Here is a 21,841-nt window from a genome sequence, read left to right on the forward strand (position 1 = left end):
CATCAAAACACCACAACGAATGAAAGAAATGGGTTTAAACGCAAATCAATCTATACTCCCTATGCAGTGCACTACACAAGCCATGAAATTACTGAATCTAAACCCTAATAGTGCATTATATTTAACACATAGTGCATTATATTATAACACAACATGATAATTATTTATTCATATGTGGGAATCTGAAATCTAGTGCTAACTTTGTGTACACCTTGTAGTTTTATGACTTATGTAATTCACTATATAGAGAGTGTGGAGCAACTTGAAGTTCAGCTAGAGACAGGCACAGTATGTGATGTCAGAATTCCCAAAAATATGTGTTTTATTCTTCCACACGAGAACTGTGACAACCGCGTTTTTACAAAAATCTCCACCTTTTTTTCCTGTATCCATATGAAAAGTGTCTTTGGTGATTTGGAGCTTCACCAGAAATGAGAACATAACTTACCTGCAATACTTTCTAGCTTTTTAATGTTTTACGTTTAAAACCTGTTGATTCTTAATATTCTTCTACAAGCTGAGGTCCATGTGCCGTTTTTCTGCATAGTATTTTTCTGTCACATGAAATTGTTTGAGAGATTTTGGTGAGTTTCAGGATAAGATTTGGGCTGTACCTCGTGCAGCAGAGTTTCAACTCTTCTTTCTGCAAAAAGCAATTTGAAAGTATTGCTCTGAACGGAACATGAGGATTTCGTGACTCAGCGATGCATAAGCATATTTTTTGGCCACTGCAACATAACACCGAGTACAGCAAGTGTGTTTCACTGGGGACAAGGAAGGGGTATTGAAGTCCAGCTTTGGAAGAGGCAGCAATTTAAACTTTATTACAAAGTCCCTATTCACTGGAAGGCAGCACAGAAGCTTTGTCTTATTAAATCTTCGCTTTTTTTTTTCATGTACTCGCTCACTGCCAACAAACACTGCTGACTGGTGTTCTAAATTAAATTCATTAAATCCCTGGTCTTGCTACAAGAGACCTTAACTACTTTCAGTTAAGTTTAGTCATAGAATGAATGGTTTATGCCTAGAGGCGTTTGTTTTCAATAAACAAGCTGATAGTGTTTTGTAAGTTGGAAACTGATGCCTGCAAGACACTCAAAACATTTGGGACAGAGGCATGTTTACCAGTGTCACATAAACATCAATTTCAGTTACACAACTTAATCATTTGAAAACAGAGAATACTAATTCTTAACATTTTTTACGTTGTTGTTGTAGCAAATACAGAATAAGACTTGGCATTGTCTTACTGAAATAACCATGGACTTTCCAGGAAAAGACGTAATCTTGATTGCAGAGCATGTCTGTCTAAAAACCCACAGTTTGCCTTCACATCAATGACAATTTCTCAGATAGGCAAGTCACACAAGACATGTTCACTGGTGCACCTCACATCATGAGATGTTGACTTTTGCACCTATCACTGATAATCTTTATTTCGCAATTAAAACAGAATGCATTATGTTCGTTTTTCATGCATGCAAGCTGAAACACCGACTGCTCTGACTTACGAGAATAGTAACTTGTGCTGTGGTCAATCTAAGATGAGCTTGAACCCAGCGAACTCATGAGTAATTAATTCAGCCTGAATTTCTTGATGCAGTGGCAGACACTTAAGTGACAAAAGTTTAATTACTGCAAAGCTGAGGATGTTTTTATCACAGTATCATGACAGTTCACTTTGCAGTGCCTTCTGAGCACTCAAAAGGTCATGCTCAATCAACATTGTTGTCCAGCTTTACCCTACATGGGCTGGTATATCTCCAGATTTCTTGAATTGTTTCATAATATTAAGTACAGTAGAAGATTAAAGACAATCTTCAGAACTTTGCATTAACGGGTGCTCTACTTGAACTATTTGTTTGACAAATATCTTAAGGAGTTTGAGCAATGACCTATTATTACTCACAAAAATATAGCCTTTAGTGAATGCTAATATTAAAAATTCATGTTACCTGCTTATGATGTAATAATTCAAAACACTGACATTAATTTTCTAATAATTTTTCATTCTTATTTTGTCCCATTTTAAATCCATTTTAAAATGTGTTCATATTTACAAAACACAATTAAGTTGGTAAGTGAAATGACATGAAATTAATTATTTGTATTTTTCAGTTAAATACATTTTCAAGAGAATTAACAAATCACAGATTCTTGTTTTTATTGCATCTTACTTTCCAACTTGTTTGTCGGTAGATACAAGCAGGCTCTCCCTGTATGTAATACTTTGGACGCTGAACCGAAGGCCCTGCCTGTCACATTAACTGTCAATCTACTTTGGAGGTGACAGGAAAGTCCTATTATCTTTAATTTCTGGGGAGTGAAAACAATTTGTAAAAAAATGAATGTGAATAAATCTGGTCCTATATACGTCACTGACAGTAAAATATCTGGGGCATTTCAGTCAACTGTCAAAAAAAAAATGTCCAGCTGTCAGACTAGTATAAATCAGCTTCTCCAATTGTAAGTTATGAACATACTACAGATTGTTAATGTAAATTGTTACACTCTTTTATAATGTTTAAAGGTTTTTTTAGGGCAAATAGTTTAAAGTCTTAACCATCTGTTCTATTTCTTTCTCAAGCTACTGGATTTACTTTTACCTACCCATATATTTAATTCAGTACTGAGTTTATGAAAATAGTCTCGTATTCTCTCTGTGATTTGTTGCCGTTTTATTGTTGCCACTGGGTGAACAAATTGGCAGGTTCTTACCTTTCATTGTGATAACAGTTTCCATTATGACAACCTTCCAAAAATACTCTTCTCTGTATACATTAGAGACCCTTTTGTTTCATCTACCCATCGACAAGCTTGGCTCACTGTGCTTCATCACATATATTTTATTTTAAACTTTCCCCTACTTAGTTTGAAACTCAGTCACATTTACCACAGTCAACCTAAATGCAGATGTGGCATGTTATTTTACATAATATTCAATTGACATTACTTAAAATATGTGATATGTTTGTAAATTTCGGCTAACTTTTATCAGCATTTGTTCTAATTTCGACTGCTGTACTGTCATCTCTATGCAACTTCTCAAGTAACTTTTCCTTGCATTTTTTCCCACAAACCTTTGTGAGGTGCTGATGATTAATAGCACTTCAGTCTGCTGCGGTGTCGTGAATATGTATATTTTTATCCAACAACACTGTAGTGTGGGAGTAACAAATAGGAAATGGGTTAAATAAAAATTCATTTGAATAATTACAGATGCAATAAAAATATTGATGTGCTACTTTAGCAAAAACATTTGGGGAATAAACAGCAAATAAGATTACTTATAAAATACAGGGTGGACCATTTATGTGGATACACCTTAATAAAAATGGGAATGGTTGGTGATATTAACTTCCTGTTTGTGGCACATTAGTATATGGGAGGGGGAAAACTTTTCAAGATGGGTGGTGACCATGGTGGCCATTTTGAGCCATTTTGGATCCAACTTTGTTCCAACACATCAAACTTATTGGGAATTTCACAAGAAAATCTATGGATACTGGAAGCCTGTGCTAGCATTTCTCCTGTGGTGTTGCTATCAGTGTGTGTAGAGTGGGAGAAGAGAGTTGCATTGACAATCCAACACAGCTGGCAGCACTTTGAACACATTTTATAAGTGGTCAGAAACTTGTAAATAACTCATGAAAGAATAAAGTTACGTTAAAACCATAGCACACCATTGTTTTTCTTGTGAAATTCCCAATAGGTTTGATGTGTCACATGACCCTCTTCCCATTGGAAAAACAAAAGTTGGATCCAAAATGTCTGACTTCAAAATGGCCACCATTGTCACCACCCATCTTGAAAAGTTTCCCCCCTCCCATATACTAATGTGCCACAAACAGGAAGTTAATATCACCAACCATTCCCATTTTATTAAGGTTTATCCATATAAATGGCCCACCCAAATCATGTTTCCCAAGTTCCATTTGCTTACAAGAAATAACATTCTCTTAAACTGAGACTTTTTTTTTTCTTTTGCCTGTGTAATATATCAATCCATGGTGTTCCTAAAATATGTTTTACAAATAGGACTCTGCGACATGCTGCAAGATAATTAAAGAATCCTACTTTAACCTTTGCGTACAAGTGGCTGTAAATTATTCTTTCTGACACCGCTGATATTTCAAACACTCAACATGAGCGCATGCCAAAATTAATTATTTTTCTCTTAACTCCAGCCAGTTTTTACTAAATCCGCAACATTTCTCCACCTTCGACTCTCCCACAGTTCACAGCAGGAGCCTCGACTCACATAGCTTATCTAAATACCACCTATTAATTTCCATTCCAAACAGCCTATGAATGGGGGGTTAGCAGGCAACGAGAAATGAAACGTACACTGAATGGCATAATAGGAAGCTCGCATTCTGTATACATCAAAGTCAAGTTCTTTATTATGGATGATAGCTTTATGTCTCTCAGCAGTAGATCATGAAAAATTCTTTTGATGTTGCACCAATTACCAGTGCTTGCCTTTGGGTCAGTGCCTCAGAGGCATTTATTCAGCCCTGAAGTAGCTGCAGAGCCTGATCCAGCAAGAACTGTCTCTGAATATGAACATCAGAACAGGACATTTCAGATGGAAAATAGCAACAGGCTAATAGTATATAACTGTTTAGGGGAAAGGATAGCCAATTCCTTGGAAAATGGATTTTGCCATTCCTATCACGTTGGAGCAAGTGCTCTTTTGTGATAAGCCTTGTGATAACTGTAGCAGTTGTTGAATATATCTACAATAAGCCCAGTCTAGTCTTGAAAGTACAGTGAAAACTCCATTGACACAGCTAACATAAATAATTTGATTTAGTCTGGTCTAGGTCAGGCTGCAACATAAATAAAAGATGAGGCCTACTAGTTCACCAACTGCACATAACCCACAATGCAGTGATGGCATATATTATTTTCTTCAAACTTGTGTTCAAACTTTCTTCAACACTGTGTGTGAAGTTTTCAGAGGTTGGTCCCATTACTGTGCCTTGCCCTTTCCATAGACACACTATACAGGGTGGGCCATTTATATGGCATTATATTGGATTTAACGTAACTTTATTCTTTCGTGAGTTATTTACAAGTTTCTGACCACTTATAAAATGTGTTCCAAGTGCTGCCCGCTGTGTTGGTTTGTCAATGCAAGCCTCTTCTCCCACTCTTCACACACTGATAACAACACCGCTGGAGAGATGCTAGCAAAGGCTTCCAGTATCACAATAACTCATGAAAAAATACAGTTACGTTAAAACCAAACACACCATTGTGTCTTTTGTGAAATTCCCAATAAGTTTGATGTGTCACATGACCCTCTTCCCATTGAAAAAACAAAAGTTGGATCCAAAATGGCCTACTTCAAAATGGCCACCATGGTCACCACCCATCTTGAAAAGTTTCCCCCCTCCCTTATACTAATGTGCCACAAACAGGAAGTTAATATCACCAACCATTCCCATTTTATTAAGGTGTATCCATATAAATGGCCCACCCTGTACATAGTGTATCCCTGTATTCTGTACTAATTCATCCATCCAAATCATTGAATTCAGGTGTATAAAACTAAGCACCTAGGCATGCAGACTGATTATAAAAACATTTATAAAATAAAGGGTTGCTCTTAGGAGCTCAGTGAACTCCAGTGTGGTACAGTGATAGAATGCCGCCAGTGTGTCCAGTTATGACATTTCCTCAGTACTAAATATTACACAGACAACTGTCAGTGGTATTATAACGAAGTGGAAGTGATTAGGATTGACAGCAACTCAGCCACGAAGTGGTAAGCCACATAAAATGACAGAGCGGTGTCAGTGGATGCTATGGCACATGGTGCTTGGAGGTTTCCAACAGACTACCAAAGGGCATGAGGCCTTCAGATTACCTCAAGAACTGTGTGTAGAGAGCTTCATGGAATGAGTTCCAAAGGCCGAGCAGCTGCATCCAAGCCTTGCATCACCAAGTGCAATGTAAACTGTCGGCTGCTGTGGTAAAGCACACTGCCACTGGAATCTAGAGCAGTTGAGATGTGTTCTCTGGAGTGACAAATCACACTTCACCGCTTGGCAATTTGATGGACTGGGTTTGGCCGTTGCCAGGAGAATGGTACTCGTCTGACTGCGTTGTACCAAGTGTAAAGTTTGGTAGAGGGGAGATTATGGTGTGGGGTTTTCAGGAGATGGGATTGGCCCCTTAGTGCCAGGAACTCAATGCTTCAGCATACCAAGAGATTTCATGCTCCAAACTGTGTGGGAATGGCCCCTTCCTTTTGCAACATGACTGTGCACAAGTGCACAAAGCAAGGTCCATAAAGATATGGGTGAGCTAGTTTGCTGGTGTTAGTTAATCTAATAATTTTTCTCATAGTTTTGGTTATTCAGTCTTGAAAGTAATGAATTAAAATATCAATGAATTTGGGTGGCATACACTATGTCATACAGTATAGACACCGCTCCAAATAATTGAGTTCATGTATCTCCCATTGCTAACAGATTGCTGATCAAAACCAATCTCTAGAATAAAACGAGTAGTAGCACAGTGTAGTGTGGAGCTCTTTAAATGTAGAACTGTATTATGATGTCAGTAAAACTTCTTCCCTTGTGTATGGATTATACACTTCAAACTTTGTAGCAACTATTATGGAAAAACCCATTTCCGGCAGCCTGCTGAAGCATGACTTTGCCTCTGTGCAAAAAACACAAAGGACATAAAGTAATGCTCTTTTTTCCTTTGTCCAAAATGACTCCCTAGTCCCTGATCCCTGTATTACTCATTATAAAGCACACTATTATAGGTAACTGAATTCAGGAGGGCAGTGAACCATTTCAGACACTACCTCATGCAGGTTTTTACCAAACAGTGCCGTGCAATATGGCTATCTGCTACACACAAATGTTAGCTAGAGTACATGGGTTGTAAATTGGGTTGTACATGGGTTGTAAATCTATTATGGTGCATTGTGGGATTGCTTGAGTACATTAAAAATTGTTCACTGTTTTTGGATACTACTACAAAATTGTGGAACCCCAAAATTACTGCACAGTATCGAATAAGCGCACATTCCCAAAGATCATGTGGAAAAAGCATTTCCAGAATTGTGAAATCTGTTAAAATTATACAGTATTTTTGAAAAAAGAAAAAATGGGAAAATGATTAGATTAACGAACACCAGCATAAACTTAGACTGATGTACAAAATCACATGAATTTAGTCAAATTTACACAGTTTCTAGCCTGTGTTTAACTCTTTTTTTTTTCCCTCTCTAACAATGTATCATACAATCCTTTGTTTAAACAGCTGGCTCCAGATGATGCTTGGAAATGTCCTCATTGCAAGCAGCTACAGCAGGGCATGGTTCAGATGAGCCTGTGGACACTACCTGACATACTCATCCTCCATTTAAAGCGATTCAGGCAGGTAGCCGAGCGGCGAAATAAGCTGTCCACACTCGTTCGCTTCCCTCTGACAGCGCTGGATATGGCACCCCATGTGGTCAAAAGGAGCAACAATACCCGGTTCCCTCCTGGTTGGAAACACCAGTCTCAAAGACATGAATCAGCACAGCATGCACAGGACTTCCTGTACGACCTGTACGCTGTGTGTAATCATCATGGAGGCATGCATGGTGGTCATTACACAGGTAAGTGAACTACTGATGTGAAGTGTCATGTTTACACACTCCTTCAGAAGCAGACTTTGTGGGGCTGAATTCCCTGTGCTTTGTGGAGGTTACTAATAATAGACATCTTCATGATCTGACAATCCTCTTTTCCTCATCTCTGCAAACAACTTGCAAAAAAACAAAGGGAAAACTGGCAAGGATTTCTGGCTCAGTTCAATCAATTAATATTGTCCATTTTAAAAACAAAATTCCTGCTGAGGCCAATGGAAGAAAAGGCTCAAATAAGATGCACTCCATGTTTAAAAGGTGGAGGAAGGCTTTATATATATGCCTTGTAGTATATTTGCTATAGATAAAGAAAAACAAGCATTTAATGTGCAAAAACATGGTGGATATTCTAGATAGCAGCCATGAATAAATACTGAACTAAACTCAAAATATATGTACAACTTAAAAAGCACTATTTCAGTCTTCCAGCTTTGACCACACCCCAATAATATAAAAGAGCTTGTTGGTTTCTAGTTTGATGACAGCTCCCCTAATTCACAGTGAGTTCTGGACACTGCTCTGGTTCCTATAAGCCCTGTTTCAGTACAGCCTTAGAAATATGACTGTGTATTTCAGGCACACTGAAATACAGCTTGTTTTGGCTGCATGAAGATATGGTGTCTTATAGATTCTAAGGCACATTCATCTTATATAAAGACGTAGAACAGTGTTCTTAGACATTATGGACACTGTGACTTTGAAGAATGAATAGCTGTGCTCAGTGTATCAAAATTCTTCACGCATCAGTACACTATCTAGTCCATTTCCCCCCAAAAAAACCTTTTCTTTGTTCTCTCAGTTTGCTTTCAGACTGTTATACATTTTCTAAACTCTGATGTCTGCATTGCAACTTCTTCAGCATGCAAATGTGTGTGTGCTTTGTAACTTTTCAAAGTGAAAATGAGTTAACACACTGGAAAAACAAACCACTCCTTTTTTTTCTCTCAGGAATTTTAAAGCAACATTAATCACAGAGAAAATGTGGCCTTTGCAAGAAATATTTAATATTTTACTTTGAAATATGTTCCCTGACACATTTTCAATGCATGTGACGGTATTGAACACTGTAATACCTGGCTCCATTTATAACTGAAACATTAAGTAGGCTGTGCAGAGGGCTGGAAGGCCAATCATGCATTCTGTACCTAACACTTAAGAGCCTCTGTAATTGTTTTGTCTGGAGCCTGAGAGCTTGGAATTTGTTACTTGGTTGTGCAATTCATATACACTTCTAAAATGAAATGGCTTTCATCCATTTTCAACAGGTGCATGAATAAATGTGTGTGCGCTTATTTACTGCCAATTATATTGATATGTCTGGTGACACAGCGTACTGCAGGAACTCGGTGGACGGCCAGTGGTATGGCTATGACGACAGCACTGTAGAGCCGGTGCCTGAGGGGGAGGTGTGTACGCGCAGCGCTTATATCCTCTTCTACCAGAGACGCAATAGCATCCCTGCCTGGTCAGCCAGCTGCTCTATCCGAGGTCAGCTTACCTCTCTTTAACAATGTAGTGTACAACTCTGGACTATTCTGTAAACACTAAAAACCCATTAGAGGGCCGTCATCATTCCCTGCATCCAGTGTTAATGGAAGGCCACGCATTTACACATACATTACGAGTTGAATTCTTTATATGGCATCGTACACAGCGCTCTGACTGTCGGTCATTAACCAGGTTTGTCTGCAGGCTAAGGATTGGGGGTATTATTTAGATCCTATTTATTTTTTTTTGGTCAATTCTCTTCAAACTGATATTGATAAGGACAGTGTATTGAGTGCAGATGTACCAAACCAGCCTACATTACTGTGATTACATGAGAAAATCATGGCATATTAGCAGTTTTAAAGCTTCTATTAATGCCCTCAGGCAAATCCTCAAAATTGCCATTAAGTTATTTATTTTTTTTTGGACATCTACGGAGATGTTAGCACTCTCAGTTTCTCTATAGTATCATCTTCTACAAAATGTAAAAAACAAACTGGAAATATAAAAAAGTACTCAGAGTTGTTCAAGGTTCTGTAAACTGTTGGAACATTAGATGTAGGATCATTTATCAACCAAATTCCAGGGAAAACCTATGTGAAACCATGATCAATATCTGTGAGCTGTGGATGGGTTAGACTTATTTACTCTAAGTACATTTCAAGAACTTAATGCCATTTCTTTTGAATCAACATTGATTAGCGTCTTCTAATATGACAGACAACATGAAAGCTGAACAGAGTAGACAGACAGGACTTTTGAAAAACAGTTAATTGTTGATGCTTTTATGACTGACAGAGATGCTACGAGCAATACTGCCTCTGTTTCTTAATTTCAGAGAGATTTGACAGGGTTGTCATTCACTCACATGGTCGTTCTTCCCACAGGTTCTAACAACTCCTCCGTGTCTAATCACTGGCTCGTTCGCCTGACATCTCTGACAGGGGAGAGCCAACCCCCCAGCCCAGCAACTAAGACCTCCGCCTGCTCCTCGGCACCTGAGCCCCAAACACCAACCATTCCCGTCTTCCATGAACAACCCATTAAAGAAGATCATGGTCAGTCATTACTCTGTTTCAGCGTTCAGCAGTGTGTTGATAACTTGGTGACAAATTAAAGATCAGTATTTGTTTTTTTATGTTAAACTGCATGATTGTGATAAGTTGATGAAATTATTTTAATATAAAAGTTCAACCTTCATTTCCATGTAGCCCAGAACATAAAGGTCAATGCTAAACTCTTGAACAGGGGTCCTCAAACTTTTTAATCAAAGTTTTTCAGTCTTTTAAGGGGTCAGACTGCAGCCAGAGAAGAAAGCAACTAGAAAAATCTATACAGGAGGTCCTCGGGTTACGTCAGTCCCGAGTTACGATGTTTCGTGGTTACGACACTTCTCCCATTTACTGTATAAAGCAGGGGTCTCAAACCAAATCCACAGAGGGCCGTGTCGGTGCAGGTGTTCTTTCCAACCACGCAAAAGCCCCACACTACTGAAAGTCAAGATCTATTGATTAGATCCAATGATTAAAAACAGGTGGAATGAGGTGTGGCTTCTGTGTGGTTGGAAAGAAAACCTGCACCCACACGGCCCTCCGTGGATCTGGTTTGACACCCCTGGTATAAAGCCTTGTTTCGACTCAAATGGTTTTGTGTCGTAAACGTTGTAACGCCAATTTCGTGTTTGGTGTGCGCGGCAGAAGAATACACGGTTACGCGGCTCGGGACCGAGGAGGATAGGTGTTAGGATAAGATAAGTGCTTACAGTATGTTATTTACGTACAGTATGTACAGATGTTCCGACTTACACTGAAAATTGGTTTACGACGCGACGTAGGAACGGATCAACGTCGTAAGTTGAGGACCCCCTGTATACTGTCATGAAGTCATACATATTTTGAAGTTAATGTCGCTTTTATTAAGAGATTTAAGTCATTTTTTTGAAAACGTAAAGTCACTGGAGTACGGGATAGCAGTTCGATCCGCTTACGCATCTACGTTGAGTTTTACGGTACACTTGTGTGAGCGCACTGGGAAAACTTCTCTGTGAAATAGAATTGGAATTTAAGTGGCCCTAAAATGCCATCGTAGCTGGTGGCACTGTCCCAATTTGAGACGTGATATGAGCGCCATCTCTGACGCAGTCGCTTGGGTTCGGGAGGCGGGACTCCCGGGGAGTAGAAGATGCAATATTAACTGTTTGTAGCAAAACGACTAGACGCTGATGGACCATTGTATTGTATTTCATCCAGAATGATTGCTAGGGAATTCAGTCGTCACTGGATTGGTATAGAGACATGTCAATAGGTCTCTACTCTATGCCCTTGGCCAGACAACATGCAGTTTGCTGCTGTAGTTAAAGGGGCACTTCAAATTAAATCAGCGGGCTATATATGGCCCGTGGACCGTAGTTTGAAGACCCCTGCTCTTGAGAGACATCACCATCCAATAGGTCCTTTTTCTATGATCATCACCCCTCCCCCTCATCCCCCCATTTTAGCTTATCTAAAGAACCAATTGCGTACTGTGCCATCATGCAACAGTGTTCTTCAGCTTGAATGATAAACTTAACTGTCCTTTTATTAAATTTAAAATAGCATTAGTCAAAGAAATGTTTTCTGTTGGTTAATCGTTTGAATCACTAGTCTTTACATTTGACTGCTTCCAAAGCTATAACCACTGTTTTCAGAAACATTATCTACATTTGGATGCAGATCTTACAGCATCTTTTTCTATTCTCCACATCCTAGATGGATTTGAGTCGAGACCATTTGTCCGAGGCACCCAAGGACGCAGTGTAAGCATGCGTTCACCAAGCAAGAACAAGGAAAATGTGGCCAAAGTGCTCCCTCTGCGCTGGTCTTTCGGTTCTAAAGACCGCAAAAAGCCCACTTCAGTCTCCCAGAATATACCAACGCAAACTGGAGAGCTGGTGGAATATTTGGAATCAGGACGGAGACCACGGTGCACCAAGGATCCCATTGTTAGCTTAGTAGCTAGCCCTGCCCAAGTCAAAGCCCAGCTGCATGAGAGAGACTCACTCAGCTCCCCGAGTGGCAGCAGTAGCTTTAGCGGAGTCGAGCGAGGAAGCTGCCGTGGGTCTGAATCTCCCAGAGTACCTGAAGGCCAGAGCAGACCAGTACCAGACCGAGCCAATGGTAATGCTAATGCTAAGGGAAAAGAAGAGAGCTCAGTAGCTAAGAGGAGCACCAAAAGGAGCAGGCAGGAGCAGCTGGGAAAGACTCAAGAAGGCCAAGGTTCCACTTCTGGCAGGCAGTCAGGGAGTAGCAAGTGCACCAGCAGTGCATCTGCTAGCAGAGACTCCACCTTAAAGAAACTGTGGAGCCAATCAGCTGGAGCTAATAGAGCTCAACCCAGTCAAACTCAAGCAGAGGAGACAATTGGAAGCAATAGAGATCAAGATGGTGTCCTGTCATTCTTAAAGACGGCCACTCTTAAGAAGGACATCCAGACAAAGGAAGGAATTTCTAAAGAATCAGGACAAGGAAAAATGCCGTCCAATAAAAACTCCTCCAAGTTGTCAGTGTCTAATGGAACATTGAATGGAGTCGTAGCAGAGGAAAAGAAAGCTAATGGGCCTCACAGAAGCAGCAATGGGCAGCACAACAGCAAAGCACTGGTCAATGGACAGGAAAGCCATAATGGTTCTGCTAGCGTAACTGATATCAAACGAGCTCACAGCTCCTCCAGCATTCAAAGCAAGTTGGATTTGAGCTTGAGGAGGACAGTGTCTCTCCAGAGAAATGGATCACTCATACCACCCCACAAGGCACTCACTGTAGATAAACCCTCATTTGCCACCCTGCAGAGGGCTAGATACAGCACCACCTCACTAGGCAGACAGAGACCTGTGCCTGAATCCTGCTTCTGATGTCTGGGTAGCTGAAGGGAAGATGTGTGTGTGTATCTGTATCTACGGTGCCTATATTTGTGTGGAACTAATTTAAAAGTATGTGCCTCCCCTACGAAGAGGACTGGAATTTCTCTAGAGCGCTTCCACACACACTTTTTTCGTGTATTTCCAGGAGTGTTTGTAACCTGGAAAAAAAATAGCCCAAGAAAAGCAAAGCTCAAATTAATTCTGGTACAAGGCCCCAGACACAAGGACAAGCTCCAAGTCCAGTACACAGGTTTCTGTCACTAACAAGCATGACAGTATGTGGCATTTGGAATTTGACTCCTGCCAACAATAAAAACAGCTTGAGATCCAGAAGTCACTGCAGTTTAGACAGAAGTCTAATAATAATCTGACCACTGGGTTCACCTCCAGCATCCAGTTCATTCTCGACTTTGGACATGGGCCCAGAAAAATGGGTGAGACAGTGTCCTGATTGCTTGCTTTGAACACGTTGAACATGTCACAAGTTGTGAAGTGGGAGGCTCACAGGAGAGAAGCCAATAACTACCCTATTATACAGACATCCTGCAAGGTATACCCAGTTAAATGCTGATAATGCTCCAGGATACAGACCGGCCTCTCTTCAGGAGAGCAGAGCAGTTCATTGTAAGCCAGTAACTGCAGCCCTTTTCTATAGCCCCTTTCACACATAAAACCCAGCTTTTTTACATTTGTTCAGGCTCTGAGTCATTCCTACCACCAGCTCTTCAACAGCATCTTACCACAACACAGGTGAGATTATTCTGGTAAACAGGACTTAATATCCTCAGAATGAATGGCCAACAGGTCCTTAATTACTGAGTCAATATACAGAGATACACTCCCAAAGTCTTTCTCTGCTCACACAATCTGAGAACTAGACGGTAAACCTGATGTTCTGCGTTGTTGGGCTCGATTATTTAGCTCCTCACACACAGATGTCTAAACATTTTTTGTGTAACTAATTTAAGCAAAATTTTAAATATTCTCCTGCTCTTTTGTCATTTTATGAAAACTCTTGGGTATCTTATTCAGCAAAGAATAATTTAAATAATTAAGTTTAAAAGTGGGTGGCACGGTGGCCGAGCAGGTAGTTTCGCAGTCACACAGCTCTGCCGAGTGTGGTGTGTTCTCCCTGTGTCTGCGTGGGTTTCCTCCGGGTGACTGTCTGTGAGGAGTGTGGTGTGTTCTCTCTGTGTCAGCGTGGGTTTCCTCCGGGTGACTGTCTGTGAGGAGTGTGGTGTGTTCTCCCTGTGTCTGCGTGGGTTTCCTCCGGGTGACTGTCTGTGAGGAGTGTGGTGTGTTCTCCCTGTGTCTGCGTGGGTTTCCTCCGGGTGACTGGCTGTGAGGAGTGTACTGTGTTCTCCCTGTGTCTGCGTGGGTTTCCTCCGGGTGACTGTCTGTGAGGAGTGTGCTGTGTTCTCCCTGTGTCCGCGTGGGTTTCCTCCGGGTGACTGTCTGTGAGGAGTGTGTCCAAAAGCACACGTTGGTAGGTGGATTGATGACTCAAAAGTGTCCATAGGTGTGAATGTGTGAGTGTGTGTTGCCCTGTGAAGGACTGGCGCCCCCTCCAGGGTGTGTTCCTGCCTTGCGCCCAATGATTCCAGGTAGGCTCTGGACCCACCGCGGCCCTGAACTGGATAAGGGTTACAGATAATGAATGAATGAAAGTTTAAAAATGGCAAACGAAAATAATTAGTCACTGAATACTTTGAGTTTCATGAAGGAAAAAGCTCTGCAAAAGTATGTGCGTCAGACGCGTGCACAGATAGACCCCTAGCAGTGCTCAAGCACCTGCACTTTTGCTTTGGATGAGAAAAGTGCCCTTTCTGCTGGAGCCCAATTTAGTTTTTTTTTTAATTCATTAATAATTTAAAATAAAAATGACCATCTGTGTCATCAATTCTCCCCAAAAGTGTATTGATATCAGATGGGCATTTATTTGAGTTCTTGTGAGAATTCTGCCCCGATCTGCACTCACTGCACGCAGTGCTGAATGTTAGGCCAAATCCACTGCTACACACTCCTCCTCTGACTCATAGCATCAGACAGAGGTAATGACAATGTTTGTGCAACCCCTGATGTTGTTTGGTGCAAAATTAACCACAACACTTAACATTATAGCGCCATTGAAAACATAAATAAATAAAAATGAAGTGTCACACCTGCCTCTTAATACACAGAGCAGCCATGCAGAACTTTAACAAAAATAAATATGTAAGTAAAATATTCTACTGCGTGGGTTTTTTTTATGAATATAATGAGCACTTGAGCACCTGCCCCCATTGATTTGTTCTGTTCTTGGGGATCATACGGTACGTGTGAATTTTTTTAAAAGGGTCTATTTAAAAAAAACAAAACGTTTGTTGGTGAGCATATATGTAGCATATTACATTATAGTTTTTTTTTTATTAAATGATATTGTCCTTTATAATACGACACCACAGTTCTCATAAAATGAAAAGAGTTGGAGAAGGTTTGAAATCTTAATTATACACTACACGAATAAAGAACTTTAAAACTGAACTAAACTGTTACAGAAACAGGCTACTGGCTTTAATCTAGATATCAAACCACAACAAATCAACTGCTGGGTATTCTACTAGGTCTCATGGAGGTCCAGTGCTTGCCAGGTCAACTCTGCGTGCTCCTAGTCTCACAATTACTCTTAATCTCTTCCCATTTTTAATTACCAGTGACTGGATAAACATTAAAGTGTGAAAGGGGCTCATCAGTGCAATAGAGGAATGTTTGATTTTGATGTACATTTGATTAAGTGCCTTTTTTGTAATGGCTCTTAAATGAGCATTATTGTTCCTTACATGCACACTTCCTCAGACATGTCGGCATGCTCAGTCATTGGTACAAACACACGCAAACACACAGGGGCTCCATTACACAGTACTCCTTCTGCACGATGGACGTTAGGACACAGACCCCACACGTTGTTACTACACAAACATATTCAAGGCATAGGGCACATGTCCCAGTTCTTACATCATATCTTTTGTTGCGATGCAGATACAATCAGAGAGAGAGAGAGACTGATGTATAAATCATGTTCTTGTATCCTGCTCTGTCACAGTGTAGGTCAGCACTGAGTGTAAACCTGAGCAATGCTTGTACTTACGAAAGAAATCAGTACACATCGTCACTGTCATAAGATAAAACTCCTGAGGTTGAACCTGACTGTACATGTGATTTTATTCAACCTACATGTGACCACTGTTTCCAGAGAGGGTAAATATAGTCTGAAAACACAAGAATGATGGAGGTTCTGCTATGACAGTGATTGTGGTGTTACAGATGATGGTTTTGTTTATACAGTGTTTATAGGTTTACAAGCATCAACTCAAAACAAGTTGGAAAAGTATGTGAAACGTAGAAACTATCATTTGTAATTCATTTTGTTTTTCAGTTACATTTAAACAAAACAGTACACAGACCAATGTTTTATTATTGTATCTTATGAACATAACTGTTTTTTAAAGATACAGATTCAGGGAATTAAAAAATTTCGTTGCGTCTAAAGAGTAAGACACACAAGTGATCGACTTTCGACAAAATTGAAATAGTTTGTTACAGCATCCACAAACGTGGACAAATTCAGCCGTGTCCAGTGTAAACTGAAGCACAACGGAAACATAAGGGACGCAATGGATTTAATTTTTTTGTGGGCCAGAGAAGAAAAAGGTCATCATCTTCATACCTATACCTTAATACCTTCATAGGTCATAGGTGATCATACCTATGGTGTTATGGCCGGTTTGGGTGGTCAAGATCTGAACAGTTCAGCAACTTGGAGCACAAAATATTATAATTATGGAAAAAATTGAAATAAAGGAAAAATGACCAAAATAAAATCCACCTTCAAATCTGAATCTGAAAAAAAGGGGACGTGGTAAACATTCTCCAGTCCTATTTTGAAACATATTACTGGAATCAAACTACAAGATTTCTTTTTTTATGACTTTAATTAAAGTTTAAAAAAAAAAGTTATTAGCCTTTCACATACTGTCCCAACTTTTACTTTTTTATTTTTTCTTCAAGTTTTTATTAAACACTTGGGTCTTAAAATGGCCGGTATCTTGTTTTTCCAGTTGTTTTAAACTCTGCAGCAGCGGTGTGTGAAATGGTAGAAACGGTGCCCCCCTGGTGCTTCATTTAAATATAAACCCACATTTTGGAGTGAATCAATTAAATGTCACCAAAAATTTAATAACTATGACCAGCAGAAAAATGGCAAGGGAAATTGCTTGTAAAAGAAAGATCATGAATTCTGGAGCGGAAAAATAATTTAGCTTTATCAGGCCACGGTCCATACTTTTCATTCTCTTGGGCAGGAACGGGATTATTTTAGCACACAGCCAGAGATCTGAGGCACAAACATACAATGCTTCAGCCCCAGTTACATCTGCCCTGCTTTCTGTGTGTGTTTATGAAACCCTTGCATCAGGTTGTCATGGTGATTGGCCTTGACTGCAGGGCTGGGAAATGCATTTAACCAACAACCAGCTGAGCCAGCATGGCATATCACAGTTCTCCTTTCAAACGCGGTCCATGTCTCATACCTGTGGCCTTTTATATTTTAAATTCCTTCAATTCTTCTGTGCAATTTTTTATTTATTTTTCTGACATGCATTTTATTTCCAGTTAAAACAGTTACTAAGTACAAGTTAATTATTACAAATGTATTAATAGATATGAATATATGTATGAAACACGTATCAAAGTGGGTAACGAAAATAAGTTACAAAAGAAAAAAATTACCTGGCAAGTCACCATCATGTAGACAGTATTTAAAGGTGCATTAGTCTGTTTCACGTAAGTGCCTCTCAGTTATTGTAGTCGTCTACTTCTAAGACTAAGCTGTAGTGAAAATAAGGGTGTCATATTAGTAGTTTAAAAAATTTTAAACAAAAATAATAATAAACAAAAATGTATATTTAGTTGTTGTGGATTCTGTATAATTTTCTGTTCACTGTGGGGTTTTTTTTCAGTTATTGCAAAATGAAGCACTTGTACTTAACATCTGCTTTGACTGGAAATGTATTGGTCTTTAATACAATTTTTTGTCCTTCATCTCTGAATTCAGCTCCTGAAGGTGTTGCTCATTAGCTGAGATGAGTCAGATGAGAACTGAACAGTGCTGTTGCCTTGAACGAACCCTGTTTGGCAAGCATACTTTACACTACGCTTGTCAGGATAAGTTTTTTTTTTTACCTTTACCTCAGATGGCGTACCTCAAAGTAAAGTTGCCATTTTAGCTATTTTTTCCCCTTTTCCGTCAAAGTGGTGAGGAGCTGAGAAAGAGTGGCCAACTTTAGAAGCTCTACAAAGTCTATGTGAGGACTCTCTGGCTTAGAACTTAACAACTGAATGTTCTACTGACCATCACACCATCCTGAATTTTAGTCACATTCTCTCTCACTCACACACACACACACGTAACTCTGTTAAATTTAATAAGTAATTTTTGGCTTTAGGCAACGACTCTTTCATGCATCTCCCATCTCACTTCAATGGGTCGATGTCTGATTTGAAATCCCTGTGCTTTCTCTTGAAAAACCGTAATGAAAGACTGCTCAGTTACTATTGAAGAATAAACTGGAGATTTATTTTTATGCAAATGTTTTGTATTCAATACTTTTAACCAATCTGGATTGATGTAAATAGTTGTACAATGTGTAGTTAATTGAACTGCTCAGATACTGATTGGGTGGCAATAACTTGGAAGAAATGGGCAAAGCAAAGGTATAATCAACACACTGAACTCTGTTTGTACTGTCACTTTATATAACACACTGTAATTTGTTTTATTTTTAATATAGCGAATTAAACACTATTGGCCACGTTTGCTATTTTGTCTTTGTAAAGTGAAATAGCCCAACTTCATGCTTTCATTCCTCTCTTCTTCTGTGTGTGGATGTGTGTCTGTTTAACTGCTGAGGTCAATCCAATTCTTCTTTTTGCTCCTGCATAATTAGAGCAAAACCAAAATGCCCAAGATGTCCAAACTACTAGGACTCATTCGCTCTAGTCTCTGCAGGTAAGTAAGACAGATCGGCCAACTGGAGTGTGTAGAGCAGTGGTCACCAACCTTATTACGTAAGATTATCAATGAAATCTGAACAAATGAAGAATCTACCAGCATACGTGCAGGCTTAGGTTACTTAAAATAATACATGTGGCGGCACGGTGGCTTGGTGGTTAGCACGTTCGCCTCCCAGCGCTGGGATCTTGGGTTCAAGTCCCATCTGGGTGGAGTTTCCATGTTCTCCCCGTGTCTGCGTGGGTTTCCTCCGGGGGCTCCGGTTTCCTCCCACAGTCCAAAAACATGGAGGGTAGGTGAATTGGCTTCTCTAATAACTGTCCTGGTGTGTGAATGAATGTCTGTATGTGTGAGCCCAGAAATGGATTGGCGCTCTGTCCTGGGTTAAACCCTAGTGCCCGATGCAGTCCTCCAGGTGGACGGTCGTTTCTGGTTGAGAGTACGCTGTGCGCGTTTGGCTGCCGCTTCTCGCCAGTGTGTGTGTGAATTGAGCGTTCTGAGCAGTGTAGATTGTAAAGCGTCCTTGGGTGTCTAGAAAGGCGCTATATAAGTGTAACAATAATAATAATAATAATAACATGTATATATGTCCCCATCACCTCCAATAATATAAAATTATACTGTCTTCTTATTCTTTAATGTACAGCCGAGTGGTGGCTATGGTGGTACCATGGCGGCTGCACACACTCTGCAACTGCTTTGTAAACTAGAGGTGGGCGATACCGGGAATTTTGGTATCGATCCGATAATAAGTAAATACAGGGCCAGTATCGCCGATAACGATAGTCTTCGCCACGTGACGGAGCAATAACAAAAGGGGAGAGAAAAAAAGCTTGAGTATCGATCTTTTTACATGAGTATTGATCAATACCAGCGTTGGTATCGATATTTGGATCGATCCGCCCACCTCTATTGTAAACATAGCAGCTCTGAGGATGCTCAGAGCCACAATTTTGAATGTTTATGTCTCTCATGGTAAGTCTGTTGTCCTCTGGTTCATTATACAGTCTTAGTTTAAATGTTATTTCCTTCAGCCTTCCAAAACTCTACGTGTTACATAAAATGTGAACAAAGTATAAAATAATTTATTATCACCGTAATTACCTTTCTTTTCCCCTCATATGAGGATTCACGTTGTGCATATCTCCTGCTTAAACTTCTGCTGGTAGCATTCTCTGATATGCTCTTTTAGCCGGTCCAAATATCCTACCCTCCTGTTTTATTCAGGCAGTACAACTCAACAGAACCGACAGAGCACCGGAATATAATACGACTCTCACTTGTGTTATAATTTGTAATCCGTATTAAATATTTGTATAATAATATCTTTATATTTCCATGCTTAAAGGAGCAATCTGTAGGATATTTACTGTATTTAGTCATAAAATGTCCAGGGTGTGTGATCATAGATTAATAAAACAGTCAAAGCTAAGACATTACAGCCTCTCACAGCATTGATAAAGCAGTAGAGCCATAGCGACGTTTGAAAGGTGTTAGGACTGTGTTTTTGTGTTTTATTTGAAGAAGGTGAATAACACGATTGAAAAGAGTAAATACCATTGTTTGTTTTAAAGAAAGTGTGTGTGTTTTAAACAAATTAACCAGTAAGGATTGTTTGAAAAGCCTGCATATTCACCTATTTAAGGTGGAACGGAGAAATCAAGCTTGGTAGCAAACAAGCGTTTCACTGGTGGGTAGATGTTTTAGTGACATGATGTACACTTGGTGGTGTGTTTTAAATGGATACAATGGGAAATGTGTTTCAAAATGGCTTTTGTTTATAAATCCTAGCGCTAACTTTAGCTTCACATAGCTGTTTAAGGTGGAAATGAATATTCAAAAAGAATCTAGAGAACAAAGAACCAATAGAGAAGCAATACAACTCTTAAACTGACCCATTTAAGGTGGAACTAAATGCTTGAATATTAAACTTATGAATAATACAACTGTTTTCTGGAAAATCGATAATAACACCATCCTTGTCTAGTCTAAATATTTCAGGTGAATTTGGACAGAAAAGACTTGCAAATGCAGAGAAATGACGGGCCCCTGAGAGCAAGGAAACGGCAGACCACTGTTGTCCCACTGAGGACACAGTTGGAGGTCCACTAGTGTTTTCTGGGCAGACCACTGCTGTTTAAACAGAATTTTAGATAAAAACCCATTTTAGCACTTTTCCATTCACAGTCCAATTTACATTTTTCTCCTTCATTAGGTTCTTTTTGTTATTCTTTATAAATAAGATTACTAAATAATTTTAATCAGCACAGTGTCAACATTTTTATCATTTAATCATTTTATATCAGTCTTACACTCATTATTATATCTCTCAGAGTTGTTGGTAATATTTGTATTAGTGTGTTTTCCAGAATAAAAGTCTCTGTGAGTGTAAAATCTGTGTGAGGAGATTGTAAATGAGTTCTATCCGGTACAGGGCAGTAATCTGAGGGGTCCGATAGTGGACCAGCAGTGGTCTACAGTCAGTGGTGTGACAGCCTTTTTACGACAGTGGACTGATATATGCTCGCTGTCTGGGGCGCATGTCCACTTTTTTGCGTAGATAGATGTTTTAGTGAAATGATGAACACTTTTCTGTGTAAATGTGTTGATTATGGCACATTCTTCTTAGCGATTACATTCCAAGTTCTTAAACCCGTCTCTTGCTTGTTCGTTCAGTTTTCCTCAAACTGGCAAATGCTTGAGCTTCACGTCTGGGAGAAAGAGGCAGACAGCTCTCTTCACTGTT

At 39.7% G+C, this 21,841-nt stretch overlaps 1 protein-coding gene and 1 long non-coding RNA gene across 2 annotated transcripts in view; one reads left to right on the plus strand and one right to left on the minus strand.

Moving 5' to 3' along the window:
* Positions 1-18,906, plus strand: part of usp43b (ubiquitin specific peptidase 43b) — a 175,403-nt gene extending 156,497 nt beyond the window's left edge. Inside the window, exons 12-15 of the mRNA XM_066641551.1 lie at positions 7,288-7,630; positions 8,990-9,148; positions 10,036-10,206; positions 11,896-18,906. Coding sequence (XP_066497648.1) covers positions 7,288-7,630; positions 8,990-9,148; positions 10,036-10,206; positions 11,896-13,037 — 1,815 coding nt within the window. The 3' untranslated portion in view covers positions 13,038-18,906. The remainder of the gene's footprint in view (positions 1-7,287; positions 7,631-8,989; positions 9,149-10,035; positions 10,207-11,895) is intronic.
* The window catches only part of LOC136664392 (uncharacterized), an 88,119-nt gene that overhangs the window by 48,343 nt on the left and 17,935 nt on the right, over positions 1-21,841 (minus strand). The gene's annotated exons all lie outside the window — the stretch shown is intronic.

The sequence above is a fragment of the Hoplias malabaricus genome, chromosome 13, assembly GCF_029633855.1.
Source record: "Hoplias malabaricus isolate fHopMal1 chromosome 13, fHopMal1.hap1, whole genome shotgun sequence".
In the NCBI taxonomy this organism is placed as follows: Eukaryota; Metazoa; Chordata; class Actinopteri; order Characiformes; family Erythrinidae; genus Hoplias; species Hoplias malabaricus.